Source organism: Tyto alba, unplaced genomic scaffold (assembly GCF_018691265.1).
Source record: "Tyto alba isolate M040663 unplaced genomic scaffold, T.alba_DEE_v4.0 Super-Scaffold_40, whole genome shotgun sequence".
Lineage (NCBI taxonomy): Eukaryota > Metazoa > Chordata > Aves > Strigiformes > Tytonidae > Tyto > Tyto alba.
The window spans coordinates 7,233,457-7,245,337 of record NW_024881316.1 but is presented as its reverse complement, the minus strand read 5'-3'; the positions used below and the strand labels follow the sequence as shown (position 1 = coordinate 7,245,337).

The 11,881-nt window shown below is 45.9% G+C and overlaps 1 protein-coding gene across 1 annotated transcript; it reads right to left on the bottom strand.

Moving 5' to 3' along the window:
- Nucleotides 1-5,038: 5,038 nt before the first annotated feature.
- Nucleotides 5,039-9,016, bottom strand: NDUFAF4 (NADH:ubiquinone oxidoreductase complex assembly factor 4). The gene is made up of 3 exons (XM_042803246.1): nt 8,856-9,016; nt 7,973-8,070; nt 5,039-5,886 (listed from the first exon to the last, which is right to left on the bottom strand). Exons 1-3 carry the CDS (start codon nt 8,980-8,982, stop codon nt 5,590-5,592), a joined length of 522 nt encoding a protein of 173 aa, XP_042659180.1. The 5' UTR covers nt 8,983-9,016; the 3' UTR covers nt 5,039-5,589.
- Nucleotides 9,017-11,881: the final 2,865 nt, after the last annotated feature.

The window sequence follows — 11,881 nt, the reverse complement described above, 5'->3', positions numbered from 1 at the left end:
ACACAGGGGTGTCCTACACCGGAGCAGCTACGGAAACACTGTGGCCCACGGGAGGGACTCAAGTTGGAGAAATGTTGTGGAGAACTGTCTCCTGTGAGAGGGGGACCACGCTGGAGTGGGGGGAAGAAGTTCCAGAAGTTCCACCCCCCATCTGAGATGGAAGAAGTGGCAGCACTGACTGCACCCCCCCATTCCCTGCCCCTGCACCAGTGGGGGGAGGAAGAAGAGATATCAGGAGCAGAGCTGAGCCCGGGAAGAATGGAGGGGTGGGGGGAAGGTGCTTTCAAGATGCGGCAATGCTTCTCACTGTCCTACTCTGTCTGTTAAATGGTGTTGTTATTAGTGTCTGTATTAAATTTATGTTATTTTTCTTTTCTTCTAATGAGTCTGCCTTTTGCCCATGACCATAATGAGTGATTCATCCCCCTCTGTCCTTATCTTGAATCCAAAGGCTTTGCTTATTTTAGCCTTCCCAGCACTGGGGGGCAAGGGGGGAGTGAGTGGGTGTGTGGTGCTCAATTGCCCTCTGAGCTGAAACCATGACACTGAGCTGAAACCATGAAAAAGTAGTGGCCTGAAAGCCTCAGTCCTACAAGGCACCATGCGCTTTCCATTCCTGTGCAAGGAATTCTTACAGGAGATGGTTACAGGGTCTATCCTGCCCTCAGTCACTTTTTTCCTGGGTAATACAGTGGCACTACTACCGTCAGGAGGCCAGAACACTTCACCTAAAGACAGAGCTTCAGCAACTGGAGTAAGCCACACACAAAGGAGATTTTTGCACAACAGTCACAGAAGAACCACCTTGGCAGATTTATTTTTTAAATTTTCTTTCTGGCAGCAGACATATCAAACCCTGCTCCACCCCACAGAGCCACAGAATCTCCCACAGTGCACTCCCTCCGGCATGCTACAGATGTGCTGCTGTTACCTAACACTGCTGTCTCCTCATGTAAATGTAAGCCTCTGTTTCAGACCAAGAAAGCTAATGTTACATTTCTAAGAAAAATTAATCCTTTTTTTTTTTTTGGGGGGTGGGGTGGGGGGGGTGGGGAAAGGGTTCAGCAGAGAACACTTAGCTCTGGTAATAACACATCAATACCTAAACTGTGAAGAGTTACATAATTCATTAGACTTGTAGATTGCTGGAAACAGATTTAATAGTAACAGGCACCGACACAGTGTTTTGATTGCTAATAGCACATCAGTCGGTATACAGCTGCTGCAGTCTCAAGTGCCAAAATCCATTTGCACCTGAAGCTCACCTGCACTGGTCAGGCCTCCCCTGCTCTCAGTTCAACACTGGCACCACCCGATTAAGAACCAGAAAATCCTATTTAGAAAGGGGCTCCAGAACAGAACCATGAAATGTGAAGCTTCATGCAATCTCAAACATGAAAGCATAGTGCTCATATGAAACAAAGTGAGACAACTACCTTTTTAAAATTTTGCATTTTGATCCTGTTGGACTCTATTTTTCAACACAGAAATAAGATACTCCATTTTGTAAGTTTAGTATACACTTTTTGCATATAAACATAATTTTCTTTTCTCCTTGAGTAAAAAGAGGTAGCTTAAAAGACACATTCCCTGCACTGAAAGGCTACAGAAAGATCACATTTTGTACTGAAATTCCCTCTAACTAACTTGCACAGAAAGCAGAGTTAAAACTCCTGCCTTACAGCTCCAGTTTTGCTGTCTTGGTATCAGACTGCAAGAACCTAGCTACGATTAATAAATACACGGTGACACAGCACAGGATTACTTAGTTTCACATATCCCAAAAGAGCAGCTTTTGAAGATGTATGAAAAGCTACATTCCTTTTGAAAATCTGTCCTATTCATAAGTTCTGCAGAGCAAAACATGTGCTCAGTCCTCTCATCTTTACCTCAGCAGATGTGCTACTCCTAGAAGGCAAGAGAGCTCTACAGAAATAAAACAGGTTGTTGATACTGAAAGGGCAGAATACAACCAACATTTGCCTGTGAGCTAGTAAAGAGTGAGAGTGCAGCTGCATAAATTTTTCACAGCAGAGAAGACTGGCTGGAAAAAGCTGGGAACCGACTTAACGCCAGAACAAGGCTAGAGGAATGGGACTATGTCCCAGAAAACGTGGGTAAGTGAGCTACTAGGCTCCCTCTAAAGAGACATTTTTTGGAAAAATTCAAGCCAGGAATTTTGGTATACTTGCTGGAACTCTCCTGAAGAAATTCCATTTTATGTCTGTCTCACCAGGAATGTAACCCTCATTTCCAAATGAGGCTCAGCCTGCCCTGTGTACTCACTCTGTCTCAGTGCACAAGGCATGACATTTGGAAAACTGGAGTACTAGTGCCACATATAAAGCAGTTTGTGAACTGTGTGTCATTTATACTGGAAATTAAACAACTCCCTTGCAGGCTCACAAAGCTTATACTTGCTACGTGCTTTACACTAATTCAGCAAGAACAAAGCAGCTTGAGTGAGGCAGGTTGTTCCCTACCAAATGTAATGATTCTATATGGTGGCCAAAAACATCTGTGCTAAATTTGGTGCACTGCATGCATGGCAATGAAACATGAAAAATTCTCCACATGAGTTCCAGAAAACTGACCTGCAGGTTCCCACAAATTCCCCATAATCACCTCTTCAAAACAGTTGCTTGAAGAGTACCTTTTAGACAGAAAGGGACACAGACAAAACCAAGTTAAAAGTGCAAAGAAAATACCATTATTCTTCTGATTGGAAATTGCATCAAAACCAGAAACTGGTAAGCAGGCAACATAACTGATGGATGAAGAGTCCCTTGAAAATGGAAGAAAGGAAATAGGCAGTTCTAGAAAAGATGCAACAGTGAGAATAGTCTTGTTCCAGACATCAACCCTAAAGAGAGAGTTCTCTTCAAACATGTACTTGAGCACAGCTTACGCACACACCTGCCAAGGACCTTGTGGCTGGCTGTGGCCGGCAGCCTGCGCAAGACAAGATGGTAGTGCTGAGAGTGCTTGACCACCAGAGTCATCACCAAAGTCCCCACCAGAGCAGAGAAGAAATCCACGCTCCTGGATCCTCTTGCGAGCTTTGGGCAAGTAAAACACTCTGAGTCCAAAGAGACAGTGAAAGCTAAACATTCAGACTATGGATAATTTGGATAAAGGTACAGGTTTTACACGATCCCATACCATCAGCAATGCCTCCACGATGCTGGTTTGACATTGCCCAGCGGGTGGGACGGGTGACCAGCAGAAGCAGCCCTGTGCCGACCGGCAAACTGCACTGCGTCGGATTTTCCTGAAGTGAATGTGCTGTGCCAGAGAAGTTCCCTGCTCCCGAGGAGCCGCCCGGGCCACCGAGAGCTCATTTGCTTCCAGGGAGACGGATCCCCAGCCCACCTCTGTGCTGTGGGACCTGCCTGCTTCCCCACCGTGGACGGTATGTTCTGAGGAGGAGATCCTGGCTCCAGAGGAACCAGACATAGCTTTGCAATCGCCTCACCCACGGGCAGGACTTTGCCGTGAAGGTATGGCTGGAGCACTGAGCGTGAGGAGCACCGAGCATCCCAGAGCACCTGCCCGCTGAAGAGTGTAAGCAGAGCAGCAGTGTACCACAACGCCTCTAGGGACTTTGTGTGTGAAACGTAATGGCGTAGCCACATCACAAGACGGTTCACAAAGGCAGACAAAAGAAGCTAAAACGCACACCAAGTGAGTCAAGGGGCATGGCTGAGCTGCTGTTTGGTGCCAACTGTAGCGAATTGTTAATCAACTTCAATACCTAATTAAAGATTCATTTTTAAAGGAGGAAATCACAGCATCCCCAATAACAACAGTATCTGTACCAACTGCATTCCACAGGTATCTTCTGAATATTACCTCAAATATTACGTTAGGATGAACAGTACTCAAATAATAAAGTATTTATGTTACAACGTTCTATAAGAGTATTTTGTGGAAAACAAGAAAAATCTTAATGTGGTATGTAACTGATGCATTAATTTTGGAGTGCAGCTCTGTCCCCATTACATCACAGGAAGAACTGCAAGCCTATCCCCAATCCACACATCCAAAGACTAACAGTTTTGAATTTTTATACAATGCACTTAGTTGTCATCTTCCACTAAGGTACAGTGTTATGCACTTCAGAAATGAATCAAGCAAAACCTTGAACACACTGAGGCAAACTGTACTGTAAATACCTTGTTCCATCTCAGAAAGAGAAGTGGAAAGAATCTTGCTGTGAAATAGCAAAGCTGATCATCTTCTTGGTAAGAAATTTACCAGAGTCTGAAATCGAAGACCTGGCAGAAAAGTTCTTAAAAAGAAAGTTACATTGTAGGCCTGATACTGCCTTCTACCCTCTTAATAAATTCAGCTTCTTCGGTGATGGAGCACCAGCAATGTTAGCACTGCATAAGACTTAAGTTTTGGTTTTTTGTTTCTTTTGAATGAAGGCAACCGTAATGCATTTTGAAAAATCATTTCTGATTATCTGCCCCCCTCAGTTTATCTGGAAAACACCAACCCGTTTTCACCACAGTATTAATCATCAGTGCAAAACTTTACCCAGACAGACCTGAATAGTCACAGTATCAAGAAGGTTACAGTCCACCATTAGCACCTCACAGTTTGTGTCGTCCTCTACTAAAAACTGGAAAGGATACTGTTCGTCTTCAATCTGGTAGCATGTGGGTACCTTATTGTGAGTGAACATGACCTGATCTAGCCCACATTTGGGTAAGTCAGTCAGGTAAGACCTCCGTGGGGAAAAAGAGCTATTGTAACAGGACACGCAGACATTCACAGACCTACTAGTGGGTCCAATCAGTAGATCCAGTTGCATTTAATAGCTACCTATTAATTATAATGTGAACCATTATTACTCATACAGTAGATGCCATAGACTGCTGCAAGAGACTGATGATAGGTGGTCGTCACTCTTTACGAATTCACTGACTGACAGACAGTACCCGAAGAGGTGCAGATATTTAAGCTACATCAGAACAGAGTGGAAGAGGAGCTACACATCAGCCATTACCGTTCCAGCATCAGAAAGGCCTTCTTGCTATTCACCACCCTTTTATTTTAAGTTTGACACAGCTGAATTTCCCAAACAATCTTGCAGTTAACCTTCTTTACAAAGTATAAATACTATTCCAGTTTTATACAAAAGAAATACAGCTGTTTGTATATACACACACCTCGACAGCAGGTCCTTGAAAGAACACTGTACTATGAAACTACAGAGCTAATATACACAGAGCACTGATTTAGCTGAAGGTCAGAAAGTCTCTGCTAAGAAAGGCAATCTGTTAAAGTTCTCACTAGAATTTGAGTGTTTGAACTGAACTCGTAATATATGAATGAGATAATAATAATTGTGTGACATGCTCTCATACAACTTATTAGTTATATTCTGGTTTATAAATTGTATCTTGTAATTGCTGCATTTAACTGAAGCCATCCAGTACAGAATGGAATTGTTTGAATACATCCTACTGGTATAAGGAAGCAGCCTTGTTGAATGACACATTACCAATTTTTCAGACACTGAATATATCCAAGAGTAAAATTAAGACACGAGTGAGATGACAGAAGGTTTGGTAATTATTTTTATGTTGGCTTTATAGCTTTTTTGGTTTCTTTAGGAAATTCCTTCACAGCAAAAGGAATGAAGAAATCCAGAAGAGAGTTGACCTCCTTCAGTTCCAGGCTGTATTCCACTGCTATTTTCTCTGCGGTCCATATGTGAGGACGGAGTTTATGATTATTAAGAAGCATCAGAGCCTCCACAATGGAAATTTTGCCTTTGGTAACTTTCTTAACATCTAGATCTCCCAAGTGGCCTACTTTTGTAAGTCTCTTTTCCTCCTGTTTACATGGAAGATGTTCACCACCTCCATCTTTTACCTAATTGTGGGAAGGAAAACAAAAAGACCTTAACAGCAGTTCTGTTAACTATGCATACTGTAGCAGCCAAGCTGTTTTTCTAAATGTGGCATTTCCTCTTAGCTTTCCCCATTTTCACAGCATTATAAAAAATAACAACGCTTAGCCAGCCTTGCTTCTTGATATCACAAAAGTTGTCCATTATTCCACAGACATTCTACATACAATGTCAACCCCCACCCAAATTCTGAAAAGCTACCATCCATTGAGCTCTAGCTGTTGTACAGACTTGGCAGCCCTTCATACAAGGCACACTACAGATTTTGGTAGCCAAACGTAAATGCAGATAACCTAATATTTGGTAGTGATTCATGGCAAGAGAAAAAAAAAAATAATCATACTACAAATTGGTATTATTCTGATACCACTGGAAACCTTTTTCATATAATCTCTCTCCCCTTCATTTTCAGATTTTAGTTTTGCAACTAAAAGGTCCCTTCTTTTGCTCTGTCTAGAGAACAAGCTTTGCTGGACAAAAAGGAACTATTTTGCAGCATCACATGGAGTTTAATTCACATGATTTTTGCAGTGCTCAGACACATGAAGTCTCTATTCCCAAGTTCCATCCTATTTCCAAGTCATTTCCAAACCAGCTCTGCCTTACCTGTATTGCCTTTTACTAAGATTTAACCAGTGAATGACACTATAAAAAAGACACAGAGAAAACCTGTCCTAAATTTAAGAAAAAGTACTTTTAAAGTTATCAGAATCCACAGCCACTCTTTAGCTTATAGACACTGTATTAACTCACAAGCTGAGAAAACCCATGTGGGTGCTACAGCATCTATAACTGCGTGTCTCTTTCTAAACTACAGAGAATGTCTGATGATGCTACCAGTTCTCCATTTCCTCCTTTTACTTTGTGCTAAAACTGTGCTCAGATAATGAACAACTTTTCAAGCCTTCATAAAATGATCTGTCTCTGCGTATCTGCCACTTCAAGAATTACAGTTGGTGCTTTTCCACCTACCACTGACAGACATATCAAATATACATATGTATGTATACATACGTGATGCAGAAAATATTCAGAATAACATCAGGAAAGGAAGGAAGCTTTTGGATCAAGTTTTACCCACAAGCCTCCATGCTAACACATTAATCATGCTCTTCCTAACAACTACATGTAGACACACCAGAAGAGCAAGTCTCACATGGCAGCAACCTCAGAGCAGGTATGGAATCAGGCACTAAGATTTGTTCAACTTCTGGCTTTTTCTCAAGTCATTCTTGACAGGCTTACAAATGAGTATTGAAATATATTGAAATTAGACCTTCAGCACTTCAAGGTTAGAGTCATAACCTCTATAACAAAAATTAAGGATAGAGATTACTTGGAAACTTTGGGGAGAGACTCCAGAAATCTGTATTTTTAAATACTTTTAGTCTTGAATACAAGGTACTATGAAAGTGGCACATTAGAGTCTTAGGTATTTTACTGCTAGATAATTATAGGACTTTTATTACTGAATAAAGCAGCTAGAATAAAGTGGCCCAGTAATGCAACAGGTAAAACACACAAGCCATAATGTAACATGGTGGAAAAGAGAAGACTGAACCTGTCTGCATTTTACTGGAAGGGGTATGGCTTTGCCTTCCAAGTCAAAGACTGCAGCCACTGGCAGTGAGGAAACTGATCACTAAACAATCCAGAAGGTTATGCAGAAAAAAAACTTAAGGCCCTTCCTCAGCCACATAAGGAAAAAGTCTCTGCACAGTATGACATTAAAACCAGTAGTTAAAGACTCCACTAAAATGTTAATGTCTTTATCCTCTACTACTTCCATGTTCCCATAGTAGTCTTAATCTCTTTTCTTCTAACAACTATATGAGAGATCTCTGGCAAACTCCTGCGTCTTTGCAAACGGCCAGCCAACTGTCCTCTGCCTTAGAGGAAGCAGAACTGGAAGTAACAAAAACATTAATTTTATCTATAAAAAAGGTAGCTCTTGAGCAGTAACGGAGCGCTTTTCTTCAGACAGAATTTGCGCTGAGTTTGAAAATCACAAAGCTGACGCTGGTACGCCTCCTACAGAGACACACTCACCGGCACAAGTGGATCTCTGGACTCGACGTAAACATCTTTTAACAAGGTCAGGAGCCTGTCGTCCTTTCTGTAAATTTCTTCCTGTACCTCTGGGCGGCCTGAAGGCAGTGAGGAGAAGAAGGGGTGGGGGGGGGTGGAGAGGGGTGTGGAAATAAAAAGAGAAGACAGATCTGAGTCAGATTGTTTCCCTTCCCTGCGTTCTGCCCGCTTACTCGCTTCCCGGGAGGCACGGCGCGGCTCCCAAGGCGCACGGTGCTTCTCGGGAGGGTTTCGTTTTCCCACCCGCTCCGGGGCTGACGACGCCGCTGCCCGTCAAGGCCGCGCGGCACGGCGGAAAGCCCCCGCCGGCGGTACGCTCCCTCGCTGCTCCGCCCCGGCCCGCCGAGCCGCCGCGGGGTACGGGGGCCGGCTCCGGCTCCGACCGGGCCCGGGGTACGGGGGTACGGGGGCCGGCTCCGACCGGGCCCGGGGTACGGGGGTACGGGGGCCGGCTCCGACCGGGCCCGGGGTACGGGGGTACGGGGGCCGGCTCCGACCGGGCCCGGGGTACGGGGGCCGGCTCCGGCTCCGACCGGGCCCGGGAGCCCCGGCGCCATGGCCGCCCCTAGCAACCGCCCCTAGCAACCGCCGCCGACCACGGCTCCCAGCATGCCCCGCGCGCCCAGCCGCCCCGCTCTCAATGTCACCGGCCCCGCGCCGCCCGCGGCACACGCCGCCCCGCGCACCCGGCGCCTCGCCCACGCAGCCAGCCCCCAGCACACGCGTGCCGCCCGCTCCCACGGCTCGGCCCCGCGCCAGGCCGACAGACGCCGCTGCGCCGACCACCACCACGCCGACCACCACCACCACCACCACCACCACCACGTGCGAAGCTGGCACCCACCGGCCAGCTCGTCCAGCCGAGCAGTGGGGTGCCGCGGCGCGGGCGTGGGCTTCTCCTTGCTGATCTCGCGGCGGGCGCGGCTCTCCACGTTGAAAGCCCAGTACGCGCGGGCCAGCCGCCCGCCCATCGCCACCGCCGCCCCACGCCGCGCCTGCGCGGGCCGGCGGCGCATGCGCACAGGCCTGACCGCAGGGTCACGGCGCTGAGGCGGCGCTCGGGAGCGGGCGGCGTCAAAACAACAAAACAACCAACCAACCAACCAACCAACCAACCAACCGAAAAAGCCCCAACAAACGGAAAGTTCAGACGAGACGATTCCCTTTTTTTTTTTTTTTTTTTTTTTTTTTTTTACTTCACAGCGCCCCGGCGGTGTTCCCTCCTCGCAGCCTCGGGCGCCGGCCCGCCCGCCGCCGCGGTGAGGGGCGGTGGTGTGGTCTTGCCGTGGGTTTTCTATAACGCGTGGGTGAGCGGAGCCCGCGGGGAGCTTTCCCCCCGCGTTGGTGGGAGCCAGGGCTGGGGGAATCCCGTCGGGAAACGCCATTAAGCGGAGCCCGGGCAGCGAGAATGGGGACGGGGCAGGTGCTGCGGGCCGGCTCGTACCCGCACCCCCGCGGCCTCGGTGCGTGCAGCCTCCTCACCCTCTTCTGGAATCTTCCAAGTTCGTTCATGGGGGGGTGGCAACATGGAAATATGTAGGAATGTTGTGCCTCCTAATCTCATTAAGGGGTATAGCGTTTCCTTATCGGCACCCTACTGGTTTATTCAGTGACAGAAAGTTAATTTTATGACCAGGTATCGAGAAGGCGTACTCTGCATGGAAGTCTGAACAATTCCCCGCTACCTTTCAGAATCTGGGCTAAGTAACATTGTCAGGGTGCAGTCCCTCTCTTTCAGCCTAACCGATTAACTGAACAACTTCTGCAAAAATTGCTAAACTGCAGGAAGGAATTGTGAGAAAGTACTTTGTCCTGAGCCGTGCAAGAATAAGAAAGGTAAAAGAGGTAAAATTGTTGAGATGGAATCATCATTTTAAAGATTCAAGAAGAAAAACATAAAAAGATGGTAAAATCCTCTGAGAAAGGAAGGCAGAAAGAACAGCACTAAAAGCTAGCAATCTGTTGTGAGAAGCAGTAGAACCTGACAGTCCTTTGCAGGATCAACCAAGATTCATAGGGTGTCTTATCAAAGGAGGTTATTAGTGGCACATTAATTCCAACTGCTGTGTGAATTAGCCAATAAGCAGTTGCTTTATGTTTTTAAGTTGCTTATATGTTGCTTGCAGACTCTTTTAATGCATAGTAATAGTTGCATGAATTAAGTAACTTGGGGTGGGAGTGTTCGTGAAGGACAGAGACAAGACCCAACTTCTTGTGTTCTTTTTTTTGGAGGAAAGCATGTATTTTCAGCCCTTGCATCCATCTAGTCGTGCTACTCCACCACCTTTCCTTCCTTGCCTATCTCTTCTGAAGAGTTTATAGCCATCCATTGCATCGCTCCAGTTACGCGAGTCATCCCACCGTGTTTCCATGATGGCAACTATGTCAGTTTTCCTGCTGCACCCTGGGTTCCAGCTCAGCCTGTTTGTTGCCCATGCTGTGTGCATTGGTGGCGATGCACCTCAGTTGGACTGTTGATCCGGCCACCTTTCCTGGGAGAGAAGCCCAAAATCCTACATGACCAGTCTCAGACACTTCCATGGTTTCTAACACATCAGTAACCCTTGTGTCTTTGCTGCTGCAGGGATCTCCACCTCCTGCCTCCACTGAGACAGCAGACCGAAGCACCTCACTAGCACACTGTCCCTCAGACGTTGGCATGCTGTCCCCAGTCTTATCTCTAGTGAGCCTGGGCTTACCCCTTCCCCCCTTTCAAATCGAGTTCAAAGTTCTTCAATGAGCCCAGCTAACTACTGTGCAAAGATCCTTTTCTCCCCTTGACACAGGTGTACCCCATCTGTCGCCAGCAGGCCTAGTGTCCTATAAACTGTGTCCATGATCAAAAAGCCCAAAATTCTGCTGGTGACACCAGACTCAGAGCCAGGTAATGATCTTCTGGATCTTCGTCTTTCTTTCCTCATCATTCCCTGCAACTGAAAGGGCAGAGGAGAAGACTACTTGTGCTCCTGATCCCTTAACCAGTTGTTCCAAGGCCCTGAAGTCTCTCTTGATTGCCCTTGGACTTCTTGTTGCAACTTTATCACTGCTTACCTGAAAAAACAATAATGGATAATAATCTGAGGGCTGAACCAGGGTGGGAAGTTTTCTCATTACATCTTTACCCCAGGTCCCAGGTAGCATTATTTAGTAATAATATACTAGTAGGATTATTTAGTAATAACAGTGATGGTGTGATAGTTATTAAGGCTACAGTGTGCTTGAATATAGCATAATGAATGACAGTGTTTTCCTTAGAGGGAAACCAAAGGACAATCTGATGGATGAGGAAAGCCAAATAGATTTACAAAGGCAATGGAGACAAGGTAGCATACACATGGTCCATGCTGTATCTCTGCTGTCTTAGGGAATCCTGAAGGTGCTGTTTTTCCACTTCTGTCAGTAGGAGAAGGATAGAAACATGTCTTTAATTTATGTTCTCTGGCAATAAACTTACTGACCCCATCTTATTTTAGGCACTGCATGTGTAGTGATACTAAGGAGATAAGTGATAATAGTGGCAATAGGAACAGGGACACTGTTAAAAGCTGCTGGACTCAGGCTGGTAGCAAGTTTAATTAATATCATTAGTCAGTTACTTGCTGACTAAACGTATGTTCTTCACTACAGGATTTGATATTTTTGTAAGTGGTTAGCCTATCTGGTGCAGCAATGATGGTAAAATTCACATGGATGCCTGCCTGTGGTGGTTGTAGACCTTGGATGTGTACTTTCGCATTTCTCTGAAACATATTCTTATTAATCTGTCTGTGGATGAAAGCCATTGTGCCAGATTTGGAAATATTCTCCCTTCAAAAGGTAAGAACTGCTGGCTTCTGGGATCAAATTCTGTCTCCATAAAGCCTGAATGTG

Coding starts and splice junctions, on each gene's coding strand:
- NDUFAF4 (XM_042803246.1), bottom strand. CDS start 8,982: ATGGGCGGGCGGCTGGCCCGCGCGTACTGGGCTTTCAACGTGGAGAGC. Junction 8,071..8,855: donor TCGGCTGGACGAGCTGGCCG/GTGGGTGCCAGC, acceptor CACTGCCTTCAG/GCCGCCCAGAGGTACAGGAA. Junction 5,887..7,972: donor CCAGAGATCCACTTGTGCCG/GTGAGTGTGTCT, acceptor TCCCACAATTAG/GTAAAAGATGGAGGTGGTGA.